This window comes from Pseudophryne corroboree, chromosome 12 (assembly GCF_028390025.1).
Source record: "Pseudophryne corroboree isolate aPseCor3 chromosome 12, aPseCor3.hap2, whole genome shotgun sequence".
NCBI classification, from domain to species: Eukaryota; Metazoa; Chordata; class Amphibia; order Anura; family Myobatrachidae; genus Pseudophryne; species Pseudophryne corroboree.
Genome location: NC_086455.1, coordinates 112,903,865 through 112,920,134, shown reverse-complemented (window position 1 = coordinate 112,920,134; position 16,270 = coordinate 112,903,865). Strand labels below are relative to the sequence as shown.

General features: G+C 40.5%; 1 protein-coding gene across 1 annotated transcript; it reads left to right on the top strand.

Moving 5' to 3' along the window:
* Window positions 1–2,182: 2,182 nt before the first annotated feature.
* On the top strand, window positions 2,183–3,943 carry INSM2 (INSM transcriptional repressor 2). The gene has a single exon (XM_063947195.1). It carries the CDS (start codon window positions 2,250–2,252, stop codon window positions 3,645–3,647), a length of 1,398 nt encoding a protein of 465 aa, XP_063803265.1. The 5' UTR covers window positions 2,183–2,249; the 3' UTR covers window positions 3,648–3,943.
* The last annotated feature ends 12,327 nt before the right edge of the window (window positions 3,944–16,270 follow it).

The following is a 16,270-nucleotide window of genomic DNA, read 5'->3' as shown; positions in this document are numbered from 1 at the left end:
GGGATACCAATAGAAGACCATCCCAGCGACCACTGAAAAGTAATTATTTCCTACTTGGTCCCCTTAGCTGTTCTACTGCGCATGTGCCAACGGATGTCAGCACATGTGCAAGCCTGGAACCACTTTGGCGGAGTGGGGCACCACCTTTTATTTTACCTCCAGGTGCCTGGTATGAACTTATGTCCCTGCCTACACACCCATTCACTTGAATCAATTTAAAAAAATCCTAATCATAAAAATCATACATGCCTTCTCTCTACATCAGGAACTGCCAACCTCAAGGCACACCAACAGTGCAGGTTTTAGTGATATCCAGGCTTCAGCACAGATGGTTATGCCAACCTTGGGCTTCAAGACACACGAACAGAGCAGGTTTTAGTGATATCCAGGCTTCAGCACAGATGGTTAAATTAAAATAACTGAGGTACTGATCAAGTCACCTGTGCTCAAGCATGGATATCACTAAAACCTGTTGTGTGCCTTGAGTACTGAGGTTGGGAATGTCTGCTCTACACGGTTCCATACAGTGAAAGGCTGTCAGCAATTTAGTGAATTGCTCCAGCCATCCACCTATCAGGATTCTGACAGCGATTCACTGTCTGGCTTCAGGCTGGGAGGCAAGTAAAGAATGCTGTCTCACCGCTGTGGTTGTGTGACCACCACTCACCCTTGCATGAAAGCCCCTAGAACTGTGGGACCCTGGTCAAATGCCCAGGTTCCGGACTATGGATAGACCCTGTCTAGATAGACAGTCAACAGGTCAACACAATATGGTCGACAGGTTGAAAGGTGCAAAAGGTCAATATGGCAATGATCGACAAACATATGGTTGACACAAGTTTTTTGGGGTTTTTTTTGGAGGTGGGTTCAATATTTTTAAAAATTTTTGCTTGGTTTACCATCCATGTAGACTATAAATGAGATTTGTAACCTTGCCCAAAGTGCGGCAAGCCTGAGAGGATCTACGAGACCACTAATTGGGGTCACAGATGATGAAAGATACAAAATGATACCAAAAAACATTAACTTGTTGACCTTTAAATTGTTGACCTTTATCGCGTGTCGACCATTTCCATGACAACCTTCTGACCATGTCAACCTTTTGTAACTGTGGATCTTTTCTACTATCTACCTTCTGACCCTATCGACCATATGGTATTGACCTCTTGACTGTCTATCTAACAACTGTAGATCTTTTATACCACACCCCAAATACACATCTTTTATACCACACCCCAAATACACAGTGTGCCTATATATTAAGATAACCCTGCTGATACTAAAAATAACCACTGTACAAAACTTTCAAGTTTGTTATATCTGTAATATGTCAAGCTCTTTGTAAACCGTTTACCAATTTACATAGCTCATGTTATTTCTCTATAATCACATTGCTTCCATACAGCCAGATGTATTTCACTTTTGTTCTTGGCAAAGAACTAAAACGGGAAATATCTGAACTAATGTGGGAAATGTTTTATAATTGTTTTCAATCCAAAAGTGCTTGAGTAATATGAAAACCACTAGTTATCAGGCTGTCAAAATGACGGGACAAAATAACACTAATGTCAGCGCTGTCGGCTGTGCGTGCACGGACGGAGCAACAATTGAATTGCTCCATCGGGCACCATCTAGTGGCCGTCGGTGCGCAAAACACTTGAAATCCCTCCACAGAGGTGAGGAGAAGCGCTAGGCTATTATTATATGGGATAAAAACCCACTGAAAATGACTGCGAAACTCTGACAACTGAAAGATCATGAAATAAAACGTATGCTGACCAGACCTATGACATAGAAAGCATGACGGAACAACTACCTTCTGCTGACTGACAACATGACATGATTTATTTAATGTTAAATAAATAACTGCAGGTTAACTAAAACCATTTGCTGAATTAAGTGCAAATCGAGAGAGAATCATGTCAGAGTAATAAAATATACGTTGTGGCTGCAGCTTTAATAATAAACTCCTTTCTACAGTTGTGTCTTTGCACTGCCCAGCCTTCTTACTTTTCGTGTTTAAGAAGACAACATGGATTTTGGTACCTGGGATCCGCCCCTTAGCTTTCATCCAACTCCTGATTGGCTGCTGGTTTATTGCATGGCCGGGAATGAATTGCATACTGTGTGCCTTGGTATAAATTCAATGATCGATGCTATGGAGATACACTTGTTCCCTTCCCCAGTCTAGTCGCACCGTGTCTAATGCACTTGTGCTCAGCTCCTGTCTGTATCCTGCAGTCTGCATAATGCCGAGGGGATTTCTTGTAAAGAGAAACAGGAGACCTTGTGGATCGTATCGCATTCCTTTTGAGGACAATGGACCTCTCCAATCTCTGGCCACGCCATCGGTTTTGGATGCACTGATACCTTATACCCCTATCATGCTCCCTAGCTCAGAGCCTACAGCTGGCATTGCGGAGAAAGCAAAGCAACCGCAAACTATGCATGAAGATTTGCGAGCGACGAATGACGTTTCCCCTGTGAAAGCCAGTGGGGGACTAGAGCAACTGGAGCACTGGGATCTGTTGCCTCCCAGCCCGGTGCAGTCTGTAGGTTTGGAAATGAAGAAAACTTTTTTCAAGAGATATCTCAGCTCACCGGCTGCCGCAGAGTCCTTCCCAGTGGCTGCATCCTTTACACCTATGGAGAAGCTTCTGTCTCATCACAACCATTTCCTGACACCTGAAACACAGCTACATGCAAACCTGTCTTCTTGGGACACTCCAAGACCTAATAAAGTCACCAGTAAGAAACATAAAGCAAGTAGGAAGCTGCACTTTGCGGATGATGTGACCACATCTCCTGTGTTGGGACTAAAGATCAAGGCAGAGGAACCAGAAGCTAAATCTCGCAGCCCTCTGGTTAAGCGCCCCCCACTAGGGGAGTTCATCTGCCAGCTCTGTAAAGAGCAGTACGCTGACCCTTTTGCATTAGCACAGCACAAGTGCTCCAGGATTGTCCGTGTGGAGTACAGATGCCCAGAGTGTGAGAAGATATTCAGCTGTCCGGCAAACCTAGCTTCACATAGAAGGTGGCATAAACCCCGGACATTAGTAAGTGATGGGCTATTGGGGAAAAAGAGTCAGATCCCAGGGGAGGGTAAAGAGAACAGCAGTGGTCTGAGCTTGTTGGAGAAGAGCGCACGCTTTCAGCACCAGCAGAGTGTGGACAGCTCCCAGCTTTCCGATCAGCACCTTCGTCCTGTGAGCGGCTCCTTCCAGAGCAGGGAAGACAACGAGACTCCGGTCTCACAAAGCACCTCTGAAGAAGGGGACGAGGAAGCTTTTCACTGCCCGTACTGCTACAAGAGGTTCCGTAGGCATGCGTATCTACGCAAACACCTGCTCACTCACCAGCACTACAGTCCATTAGAAAGGGGGCAGCTCACCTACCCATGCACCCTTTGTGGAGTTCATTTCCCTTCCATGGACATTAGAGACAAGCACAGACTGTGGCATGCAGTAAGAGAAGAGCTTCTACTCCCCCTGGAAGAAGCTCTGGTGGCTGCTGAAGGAGGGCAACAAATTTTCCCCTGTGAATTGTGCCCTACTGCCTTCTTTAGCTCTCCCGGGCTCACCTTACACGTGAACAAGTGTCATTCATCTGAGAACAGACAAGAACCACCAGCCCAAATCCCCCTCTGACCTGATCGTTGAAGATTTACATTAGGTGGTAACCACAGAGTGCGTGCACTCCTGTTTAAATATAAAATCAAATTGTATTTTTTCTCATAGTTACCTAATTAACGTTTTAAATAGTTATAACCTTTAAATGTTTTATCACCAGCCCTAGAGATTTCCAAAGTATACTCGTGGTAATATGCAGTTTTAATTATTTAAATATGTTTATGTATTAAAATGAGTATGTACAAAATTTGTGTAAAACGTATAATAGCAAAGTATTCCTATCCAAAGTTCAAATATATGTTTCTTATTGATCATGTTGCCATCATTTTTATTTCATGTTTAAAAGGAAATAAACCAAAGGTGTTCTGTACATTCTGAGTGTACTTGTTATATTTCTAAGAATACTTTTATACATTATGCCACTGGTGAGGACTTATTTGGGGATGTGTGTAAAAAAAAAAGTAAAAATGTGGCTAATAAAAAAATTTGCTTTGTAAAATTTCATCAGCAAAACAAACAGCATTTTAAGATACCACCTATTTATAATAACAAAACGTACTATAATAAATGTCAGAGGGGCCTTATAGAGCAGTAATAGTACTTTACAAGACTCAAAGGATATTTTATTAAGGCTTTTTTAATTTGCAACATTACACAAAATAATTGTTTTGTGAAGTTTTCATGTTTTGCTTTTTAACATTATATTACAGTATATAGACTTCGAAACAATGCCACTTTTTTTTCCAATTAATTCATCAAATATAATTGTGGGTACATTTATTAATATATATATAACTATAAAATGTACACAAACATTAAGCAGATTTTTAAGGGCTTGAATTTAAGTACAATATAATGTGCATTGTGTAAACCCAAACCAAAAGGTATATTCATTGATATGTTATAGTAATAGGTGTATTAGAATTATGTCACCATGTTTAATAAGTAGAAATAATGAGACATGCAGTCGCTGGTCATCTTTGACATACTGTGACTCAAAAGGACTTGTTGAAAGTCATTGACAAAGGCAGTAAAATGAAATGATATACCTGTGGAATAAATATATTGCATTTTTTTTAAATTACTCTTCAGAATAAAGTATTTCAAGTGTATGTCCAATTAGTGAAGGATTTAATACATTTAACATCTTGGTCAATTCAATCAACAACAGTCTAAAGCATTAGCATTAAACCGTTATGGAGGGACATTTATATATATATATATATATATATATATATATATATACACACACACACACACACATACATACATATATATATATATATATATATATATTTACACATACATACACACTTATGTAAATGTTTTGTGTTGTGCCCTTTCAGTATTTATTTTTTCGTAATCTGTGTTGGTGAAGTATTAATGTGGATATTAGATGTTTTACGCAATGGCCCACATTTAGTAAATGTCTCAACAGCGATAAGCAATATACATAAATGTAATATTAAAGGAAGGTCTATGAAAACATCCACAATGATTATACAATTATTAGGTACTCCAGCAAAATCAGACTACATTAAAGGGTAACATGAACAAGGATTTATTTGAGTCATATTTAGATTTTATCTATGTAACAAGGTTTTTTTGTTTTTTTTAAATATCTCAAAGTTACAGTAGCGGGGGGCATGATATTCCTTATAATGCACAAGCTAGACATTTTACAACATCATAAAAAAACCTGAAATGAAGCATAGACATAAATGATAACTGATGATGTTATGTGTACCTATTATAGTATACACTTCAAGGTGAGTGTATCATCCTAAGTACTTGAATAATATTGTGCTTTGTACTGAAACTCCTGTAGCTTCAAGGTGTTTGCTAATGTAAAAAAATGGTTCAACTTCTTTTTCCTTTTTTCAGGTTTTGATAGGCAGAGACGCCTGTATGGGAAAACTCCAGAAGTACCTGACTCCAGTTTATAAAAAAAAATAAAAAAATATACTGGGGCAGATGTATTAGCCTGGAAAGTGATAAAGCAGTGATAAAGAAGTGATAAGTCGAAGGCGATCATACACCAGCCAATCATTACGGGTTTGAAAATGACAGTTAGGAGCCGATTGGCTAGTGCATTATCACTTTCCACTTATCAATTCTTTATCACTGCTTTATCACTTACCCAGGCTTAATAAATCTGCTCCACTGTAATGTACTTCTGATTTTACAACATGAAGTTGTAGATGATCTTTGTAGGTTTTTAACTTTGTGCCTGTTAAACTATTTTCTGGAAACACACATTTGACACCTTAATAGCTATCTTTAACCTGATTAAATATAAGTCAACTCAGGCTTGTATATGGCCATAAGACTCAAAATCTGCAGTGTTTCAATTTGCAAATGAAGAGTGAAAAAACACGTACCTGGACTGCTGCGTTGGGGCATACAAACAAAGCATTTGTGGTTAATACATACATTAAAGGGTAATTGTTAATATTTGCACTTAGAATACAAAAACTATTATATGCCCTTTATTACTTTCATTTTTCTGTACAGCACATTTATATAGACAGTCTTATACTCATATATAATTTTTAATTGGTGCAATTTCTCTTCAATGTATTTTAATAGCCCTGTACCCCACGTCTCTATAGCAAAGCAAGTTAATCCACAAATGACCATACAAGCTAAAAAGTCCATCAAACCAGAGTTGTTAAAAAGGATTACAACGTACACAAAGAAAGTGGTAAGAATAGTTTATTGTATTATTAAATAGGACACTTTTTTCTTTTCTAGCCCTTTATAAGTGGGCAGAACAGGATGAAATGATATTACATGCTGAGATCTCTGGTTAGATACACATGCAGGTAACAGAATAGGCCATGTGAGAGAATCATTACAGCTCTAATACGGCATTGCAGATACATCAGGTATCAGCCCATGTGTCGTGTGAATGAGCCCAGCGCATCTAGGTTTTATAAACCTCACAATAAAAATAAGTGACAATCTGTAGCAAACTTACTATGCTGTACGTCATAAAATGGTAGAAAACAGTGGATCGTGGTGTATTAAATAATCACTAGTATTGTCTTATTAATCACCTTATTCATCAGCATGTTTCATAGCAGTATTTAACCTATGCAGTGTGAGCAAGTCATCTTCCTTGAATGTAAATGGTATATAGGTACAGGCAAGATGACATAAGCAGCTGTACTGTAAAAGATTGCTAATCCCCTTGCATGCTTAAAATGACTGTGCCAGCATATAAAACACTTTGGGACTGTGGAGAAGCTTACAATGTTACTTCAGTGCAACTGGATGACTTGCTTTAAATGTTCACTGGTCACCAACTATGCCCAGTTGCAATTGGAGAGAGATGCCCTAGGTATGGTTTCCCAAACATGGTCCTCAAGGTACCCTAACAGTCCAGGGTTTAAGGATATCCATGCTTCAGCAAAGATGGCTAAATCAAAATGACTGAGGTACTAATTAAGTCACCTGTGCTTGAGCATGGACGTCCTTAAAAACCTGGACTGTTAGAGTGCCTTGAGGATAGAGTTTGAGAAACCCTGCCCTAAGGGCAAGAAATGAGAAATCGCAATAGACCAGAGATAGGTTCTCAAATATAATTCTGAATACTTGTTTTCTGAATTATCTGTCAAAATTTTCAGTACCGGTGAAAATAGCTAATTACCTCTATTTGATGCAGAGCTTCATTTATCTAGTTTCCTATGTGAAATCTCACACGAAATGCTCTTCTGACGAGACCTGAAGAGTACACCTATTTTACTTAATGTAAAACTCCACATAATACTGAAGCTGGAGCTCATTTCCTGCTAATCTGGTTTCTTTAATTTTTTCAAGTCCACATAAACATCCCCTCCAGATTAAGACCACAAATGAAGCTACACCTGTAGGGCATATACGAGCACGCATCCCAACTTCCTGTGTATTTTGCTGCTTCCCAAGCTGAAAGGTATCTTAACGCAACATATGAATAATAAAAATTAGGGAGGGCAGTATGCGGGTAAGGAAATTGGATTAGCAGGTAATCATTTCCAGTACTCTCTTCCTCCTCCATGAGGGAATACACAAAGGTGTGATGCCAAAGTTGAACCTCACTTAATAACGGGCCCCATATCTACTTCAACTGTAGCTTAATAATATACTCATAATAAACTTAGGTTTTTTTTTCTAAATACTTTAAGCGCACTAAGAACTTTTCTTCCAAGCTTTGCATCTGCTGAAACTTGAATATTAATATGGTAATTTGCTGTGCAAGCTTCTTGAATGCAGGACTTTATCCTTGATGCGGCAGATGCCAGAGTCTACTTCATAGTTCTTCTTACCATTTAATAAAACAAATACTTGCATTGTTTTTTTCTAATTTAATTTGTTTCACGTAAATACATTTTGTTAGCTCTAACCAAATCTAAGCAAAGGAACTGTATTTTCCTTTTTATTCTTTGGCTTAGGACATAATGAAGGAAGAATATGGTTTCTTACGATAAGATAGAAACATGGAATTAGTTCCAAGCACTACCTTGTCTTAATGTAAGAAGGGGGGGGGGGGGGGGGGGGGGTTCTTCTGCCCAATGCACCTGTAATTTGATTAATTTCTTTGCAGATGTATAAGCAATTGGGAAAATAAGACTCTTTGCAAGATATATTATAGTGATGTCTTACAAAGATTCACATGGTTATTCTCTGAGTGCATCTAACAGCAGATTCTAGACACACAGCTCTAAAGGTGAACAGGAGAAAGGCTTACTTCTATTCTTTGTTGGCAGTGCTCCCAGGGCTGAAATTTGGGCTTTAAGAACACTTACTGCCAATACTTTATCAAGAGCATATTCAAGAAAGTACTTTATTGAATTTAGTACTAAGAAAGCCATATGTGACTTTCAATGCACCACTTCTTAAACAATGCTAAACTCTTATAATATTATTTGGTTGTAATTATTTCTTTGCTTATAATAGGGGATGAATTATTTTTCCTGAAGGAATAATGGCTTTTCACATGCTATGCCTGCACGGTCAAAAGGGCAGGATCATTATCACTGTTTCTTTGTCCTTTCTTAATTGCCACCTTACTGTAAAAGCATTCACAGCTTCTGCTCTTCTCTCAGTGTACCTGGCAAATCCGCTCTTCACTATGGCATTCCGTGCTATGGCAATCAGGTTTGTCTGTGGAGGCACCCCATCATCTAGCATCTGTCATGATAATCATGTATGAGCTTCAAATAATCTACTTTTTGTGTTTGTTGTCCATGACATAAGGTATTTTTTTAAATTAACTTCTTTTGTTAAAGGAATTTGTTTAGTTTGAGCATATACATCCTTGCTTTTGTTTGCTAGAAAGCAAAACTATGAGCTTCTCATAAGCAATATGGCCCAAAAGTTATAGCCTCCACTATAAGGTTCAGGACTGAGGCACATTTCTGCAGTTGCCCAAAGGCTCTTCCTGAGAACGAGCACTTCCTGCTTTAAATCCAGGTCTCTTTCTAGCATTGAGAATGGCTTTTGCTTGAACTGTTTTTAAAGAGTTTTAAACCGTATCCTCATGAAATTGAAGGTGGAGACAGTTGGCTCTTCTTTTTGATATGATCTGACTGGTTCTCTTTCCCTGAATCCTGGGTACACATCCAAGAACACTATCTTTTCATTTTTACTGCTAATACCCATTTGCTGGGAGTACCCGAGATCCATTCTGTTACAAATTTGTAAAGCCCACCTCACACTTTGGTCTCCCCGGTGATGGGAAGATATCTTGGCATGATTAGGTTTAAAGGACCCTAAAAATTCCTTCCCATTTTGTTGATGTAAAATCTGCCTTGATGTACACGTTGGGACCCTTTTCCATAGCTGTATAGTCTTGTTTCTTTGAAATCACCAGGTGAGCTTGTAGCACTTGTTCACCTCTTAAATATTTTATTAGGTCTGTCCTTAGGCATCATTGATCTGCTTCTAAAAGCCTAGATATTAATATATCTAACCTCTGGCCGAAAATATATTCTCCCTCAATAGTGTGAGTTTATTCTAGGCTTGGTATCAGCAATACAGGGACTTATCCATATTATTCTTCTGACTGCCACAGGGTGTGCCATGATTCTGGAAGACAATTTGATTGAATGTAAGGAAACACCACTTATATTTTCTATGGTGATTTACATATATTGCACGATTTTGATTATCTAACTTCTTTTTATTCCATTTTATATAAATCTTTCTAGTACCCATATCCTGAGGACTCTTCACCATGGTTGCAATAACAACATTTGAATTCCACCTGTATAGTCTTACAAGGGGCAGTCATCAAATAGGATCAAGCAGAATAAAATGGATGCACATCTAATTCTTGATTATTAGGGCCAATACTGACAAATAAATATGTGTATAAAGTAGAAAAAAAAATATATCTAAATATATAGTTAACCAGTGAATGGCTTAAAAGAATAAACATCTATTGAAATCCTAAAGAGAATTAACTGAACATGCTATAAAAAATGTCCATAAAATAAGAATGTAATGAATACTGAACAGTCCCAGCTCCTGTTATAATCTTAGTTAATAGATAATAGCTACAGAACCTCCTCAAATAATGGTCCGCTTTAAATAGAGAATATTGTTAGGTCCAGTAACAAGCAGGAATGAAGTTACCAAGTAAGTAGAATGATGGATCCATGCGGTCCTTAGTAAGTAGTTTACGGATGGTAAAGGATAACAAATAAGCAGCAGTGTAACGGCCCAATGAACAAAATGGAGTACAGGAAGTAAGAAGTAGCAGACTTGACACGTTTCACTGGGTGTCACAGAGCTTCCTCAAAAGCATCTGAAATGAGGCCCCCTTAGAAAAATCGGATCCATCAGAATTAAACTGCTCTATACCTGATTATTTTTCTTTAGTGTCCATACTGTATACTGTTTGTGACCTTTTTGTTTTTGATTCAATTCTTCTATAATAAACATATCAGCATATACTATTTTAATAGATTTAATAAGCTCATTTGTTTATGGGAGAGATTGCTGATAATTAGAACAAATCATCCATGAAAAAACTATCAGCTTCTGGTCACAAAAACTAAAATTCAGGGATTTAGCTTTTTCTCAGATATCTCAGTTGACTCAGATGAAGTCCTTTCCTTAATTTCACACTTGTAACAAATGCACATTATAGCAAAGAAAAACTAAGCTAAAGGCAATACAACTGAATATACTGTCTGACCCTTACCCTGTCTTTAGTTGGGACCATTTCTCTTCCATAGCCCCAAGGCTCATGAGGGTTTCAAGCGCTTTTACAGACGGATTACAAATCAGTGTTGCAGCGTCAACTTTTGAACTGTCTTTAGGAATCAGTTTCAGTGGGCAAAGAAATGCTCCCATACTGTATTTCTCTGCATTACCATAACTACATTACACAGTCCCACAATGCAACAATCTGAAAGGTGTATACAGATACTTCCTCCCTCCCTAGAGTAACTATCATAGGAGGTAAGATTAGAGATGTGCGGCGGACACTTTTCATGTTTTGGTTCTAATTCCCCTTTCGTGTTTTGGTTTTGGGTTGGTTTTGCCAAAACCACCCTTTCGTGTTTTGGATCTGGATGATTTTTGAATAAAACATAAAAACAGCTAAAATCACAGAATTTGGGGGTAATTTTGATCCTACGGTATTATTAACTGCAATAACATTAATTTCCACTCATTTCCAGTCTATTCTAAACACCTCACACCATTGTATTTAGGCCAAAAGGTTGCACCGAGGTAGCTGTATGACTAAGCTAAGCGACACAAGTGTGTGGCACAAAGACCTGGCCCATCTAGGAGTGGCACTGCAGTTGCAGACAGGATGGCACTTAAAAAAACTAGGCCCCAAACAGCACATCATGCAAAGAAGAAAAAGAGGTGCAATGAGGTAGCTGTATGACTAAGCTAAGCGACACAAGTGTGCGGCACAAACACCTGGCCCATCTAGGAGTGGCCCTGCAGTGGCAGACAGGATGGCACTTAAAAAAACTAGGCCCCAAACAGCACATGATGCAAAGCAGAAAAAGAGGTGCAAGGTGGAATTGTCCTTGGGCCCTCCCACCCATCCTTATGTTGTATAAACAGGACATGCAAACTTTAACAAACCAATCATTTCAGCGACAGGGTCTGCCACACGGCAGTGGCTGAAATGACTGGTTTGATTGGGCCCCCACCAAAAAAGCAATCAATCTCTCCTTGCACAAACTGGCTCTACAGAGGCAAGATGTCGACCTCATCCTCATCCTCCGATTCCTCACCACTTTCACTGTGTACATCCTCCTCCTCACAGAGTATTAATTCGTCCCCACTGGAATCCACCATCACAGGTCCCGGAGTACTTTCTGGAGGCAATTGTTGGTCAAGGTCTTCCCGGAGGAATTTATAATTCATTTTGATGAACATCATCTTCTCAACATTTTATGGAAGTAACCTCCTATGCCGATTGCTGACAAGGTTACCAGCTGCACTAAACACTCTTTCGAAGTACACACTGGAGGGGGTGCAACTTAGGTAAAATAAAGTCAGTTTGTGCAAGGGCATCCAAATTGCCTCTTTTTACTGCCAGTATATGTACGGACTGTCTTACATGCCTACTTGGATGCTGTCACTCATATAATCGTCCACCATTCTTTCAATGGTGACAGAATCATATGCAGTGACAGTAGACATGTCAGTAATTGTTGGCAGGTCCTTCAGTCCGGACCAGATGTCAGCACTCGCGCCTGACTGCCCTGCATCACCACCAGCGGGTGGGCTAGGAAATCTTATCCTTTTCCTCGCAGCCCCAGTTGCTGGAGAAAATGGAGAAGCTGTTGACAGGTCACGTTCCGCTTGAGTTCACAATTTTCTCACCAGCAGGTCTTTGAACCTCTGCAGACTTGTGTCTGCTGGAAAGATAGAGATACAATGTAGGCTTTAAACCTAGGATCGAGCGCGGGGGGGCAAAATGTAGTGCTCTGATTTCAACAGATTGACCCCCCTTGAATCCTGACAAAGCGAATGAAGGGCTCCATCCACAAGTCCCACAAACTTAGCGGAATCGCTCCGTCTTAGCTCCTCCTTCAATTTCTCCAGCTGCTTCTGTAAAAGCCTGATAAGGGGAATGACCTGACTCGAGCTGGCAGTGTCTGAACTGACTTCACGTGTGGCAAGTTCAAAGGGTTGGAGAACCTTGAACAATACGAAAATCATTCTCCACTGCGCTTGAGCCCGGTGCATTCCCCCTCCTTTGCCTATATCATAGGTGGATGTAGACGCTTAAATGGCCTTTTGCTGCTCCTCCATCCTCTGAAGCATATAGAGTTTTGAATTCCACCTCGTTACCACCTCTTGCTTCAGATGATGGTAGGGCAGGATCAGGAGTGTTTGATGGTGCTCCAGTCTTCGGCACGTGGTGGCTGAATGCCGAAAGTGGACCGCAATTTTTCGGGCCACAGACAGCATCTCCTGCATGCCCCTGTCATTTTTCAAAAAATTCTGCACCACCAAATTAATTGTATGTACAAAACATGGGACGTGCTGGAATTTGCCCAGAGATAATGCACGCACAATATTGGTGACATTGTCCGATATCACAAATCCCCAGGAGAGTCTAATTGGGGTAAGCCATTGTGCGATGATGTCCCTCAGTTTCTGTAAGAGGTTGTCAGCGGTGTGCCTGTTACGGAAAGCGGTGATACATAGCGTAGCCTGCCTAGGAACGACATACAAAGAAAAAGGTTGCTGGTGCACAATTCACTCAGCTGCTTCATTTTGGGGGGTCCCGCACCCTAGATTTGTACCCCCCAAAATGTTAGGGACTTGCCCGACTAATGAGGTCACCTGGACGCGGTGGGCAAGCCGTTACTTATGGCCATAACTATGCGAAGAACCTCGCTTAAAATGCAAAATTTTATTGCAATTATTATTATTAATAAATTGGTAATGTTTGAATTGTGCACCTGCAACCTTTTTCTTTGTATGCAGTTCTACTGAAAGGTCTCCGCAGGGTCGCACCTCTCATTACCGGTGTGCACCCCAGGACCCCTCCCCTGTATGCCTAGGAACGAGTTGGCGTTTGCGAGATGCTGCTACTAGTGCCACTGCTGTTGTTGCTGCGGGAGGCCAAACATCTACCCAGTGGGCTGTCACAGTCATATGGTCCTTAGTCTGCCCTGTTCCACTTGTCCACATGCCCGTGGTTAAGTGGACAGTGGGTACAACTGCATTCTGTAGGACACCAAGGACACTTTTTATGACGTCTCTGTATATTCTCGGTATCGTCTGCCTAGTGAAGTGGAACCTAGATAGGATTGGATACCGGGGACACAGTACCTCAAACAATTCTCTAAGTCCCACTGAACTAATGGCGGATACCGGACGCACGTCTACCAACATAGCTGTCAAGGCCTCAGTAATCCCCTTTGCAAAAAGGATGACTGCTGTCATATTTCATCTTCCGCACAAAGGATTGTTGGACAGTCAATTGCTTAGTGTAAGTAGTACAAGTGGTCTTCCGACTTCCCCTCTGGGATGACGATCGACTTCCAGCAGCAGCAACAGCAGGCGTACCACTCAAGGATCCTCCGGAGGAATCCCGGTAAGGCGAGGACTCCTCAGTCTTGCCAGTAAGATGGCCTGCAGGACTACTGACATTCCTGAGGAGGAAGTTGACGCTGAGGGAGTTGGTGGTGTGGCTTGCAGTAGCTTGGGTACAAGAGGAAGAAGGGATTTAGGTGTCAGTGGACTGCTTATGCTCTTACCCAAAGTTTCACAACTTGATGCTGACTTCTGATGAATGCGCAGCAGGTGACGTATAAGGGAGGATGTTCCTAGGTGGTTAACATCCTTAGCCTTACTTATTACAGATTGACAGAGGCAACGCACGTCTTGACACCTGTTGTCCGGATTTGTGGAGAAATAATTCCACACCGAATAGGTGGCTTTTTTGGTATTTTGCCCAGGCATCACAATGGGCTTCTTTATCCCACGGACAACAGGTATTTTCCCCGGTGCCTGATTTAAACAAACCACATCACCATCAGAATCCTCATCGTCAACTTCCTACTCAGTGACAGCAACACCCATATTCTCATCCTGGTGTACTTCAACAGTGACATCCTCAATTTGAATATCAGAAACTGGACTGTGGGTGCTCCTTCCAGCACTTGCAGGGGGCGTGCAATGGTGGAAGGAGCCACCTCTTCCCATCCAGTGTTGGGAAGGTCAGGCATCGCAACCGCTGACACACTTGGACTCTCCTTGGGGATTTGTAATAACATCTTAGAATGCACAGTTCTTTTCTGTGCTTTTTCCAGCTTAACTCATAATTTTTCTAGTGGGAGGATGAGCAGAGGCAGAACTCTGGGAGGCAACGGAGTTATCTGCCGCCGGGCTCCTGCTCTGAAGGGGGGCACCTCTCCTCCCATTCTGTGACACCACTGAATTAAGTTAATTGATAGTTGCCACTGTCTTTTCAGTGGCCGACTTCCTCACTGGTCCCTGCACCTTACAAATCACGCCCTCTTTATTATACTGAGTATACACATTTTACAAGTGTCATAGCCAGGATTAGAAACCACAACCTATTACACTGGAAGAAGACACCTTACTGATGAAGCTGTTTGCTCCTCTATAGGAAATATGAAAATTCTAACTATATGAAGATACTTCTCTGACAATTACACGTAACTTCATATAGTTAGACTTCTCATGCTCCCTGTACAGGAGCAAATAGCTCCATCAGTAAAGTGTCTGCTGTTAGTGTAACAGGTCATGGGTTCTAATCCTGGGTATGACTGCTAAGAAATGTGTGATTTAAAAAAAAAAAAAGACAATTAAATGTATAAATACAGTATATACATTTTTTTCAGAACACTCCACACACACACACACACACACACACACACACACACACACACACACACACACACACACACACACACACACGTGTGTGTGTGTATATGTGTATATGTGTATATATATATATATATATATATATATATATATATACATACACATGCACATCTACATACATATATTTATTTTAACATAGTAAATAGGGGGGCACCAATATTTATCTTGCCTCCGGGCAACTGGGACGAACTTACACCACTGAGGATGAGGGCTTCTATCGTCATGTGAAGCTGAACCACTAGTCATGAACATAGTCCAGGGCCTTAGCCGTTCCTTGCCACTGTGTCGTAAATGGCATATTGGCAAGTTTACGTTTCTCCTCAGACCATTTAACTGTCTTTTTTGAGTCCTTTTACTGAACTTTTGCTTTTTGGATTTTACATCACATTGGGCATCGGCCTTGGCAGATGATGTTGATGGGATTTCATTGTCTATGTCATGACTAGTGGCAACAGCTTCAGCACTAGGAGGAAGTGGTTCTTGATCTTTCCCTATTAAATCCTCCAAATTTTTGTTCTCCATTATTTTTCTGGAGTTATATAACAATACAGGAGAGCGTACCTCTACACCACACAGGGCAAACCCTGTGAAAATTATTTTGATTAAATATTAATAACCTCTTTTTTTGGAGTAAATAATATACAGCAGAGGACTGCACCACTGAACTTATATGGCAGCACCACTGGACTGGACTTATACGGAATTATATGGCAGCATCATTGGACATATATGCCAGTACCAGTGGACTTATACGACAGGAT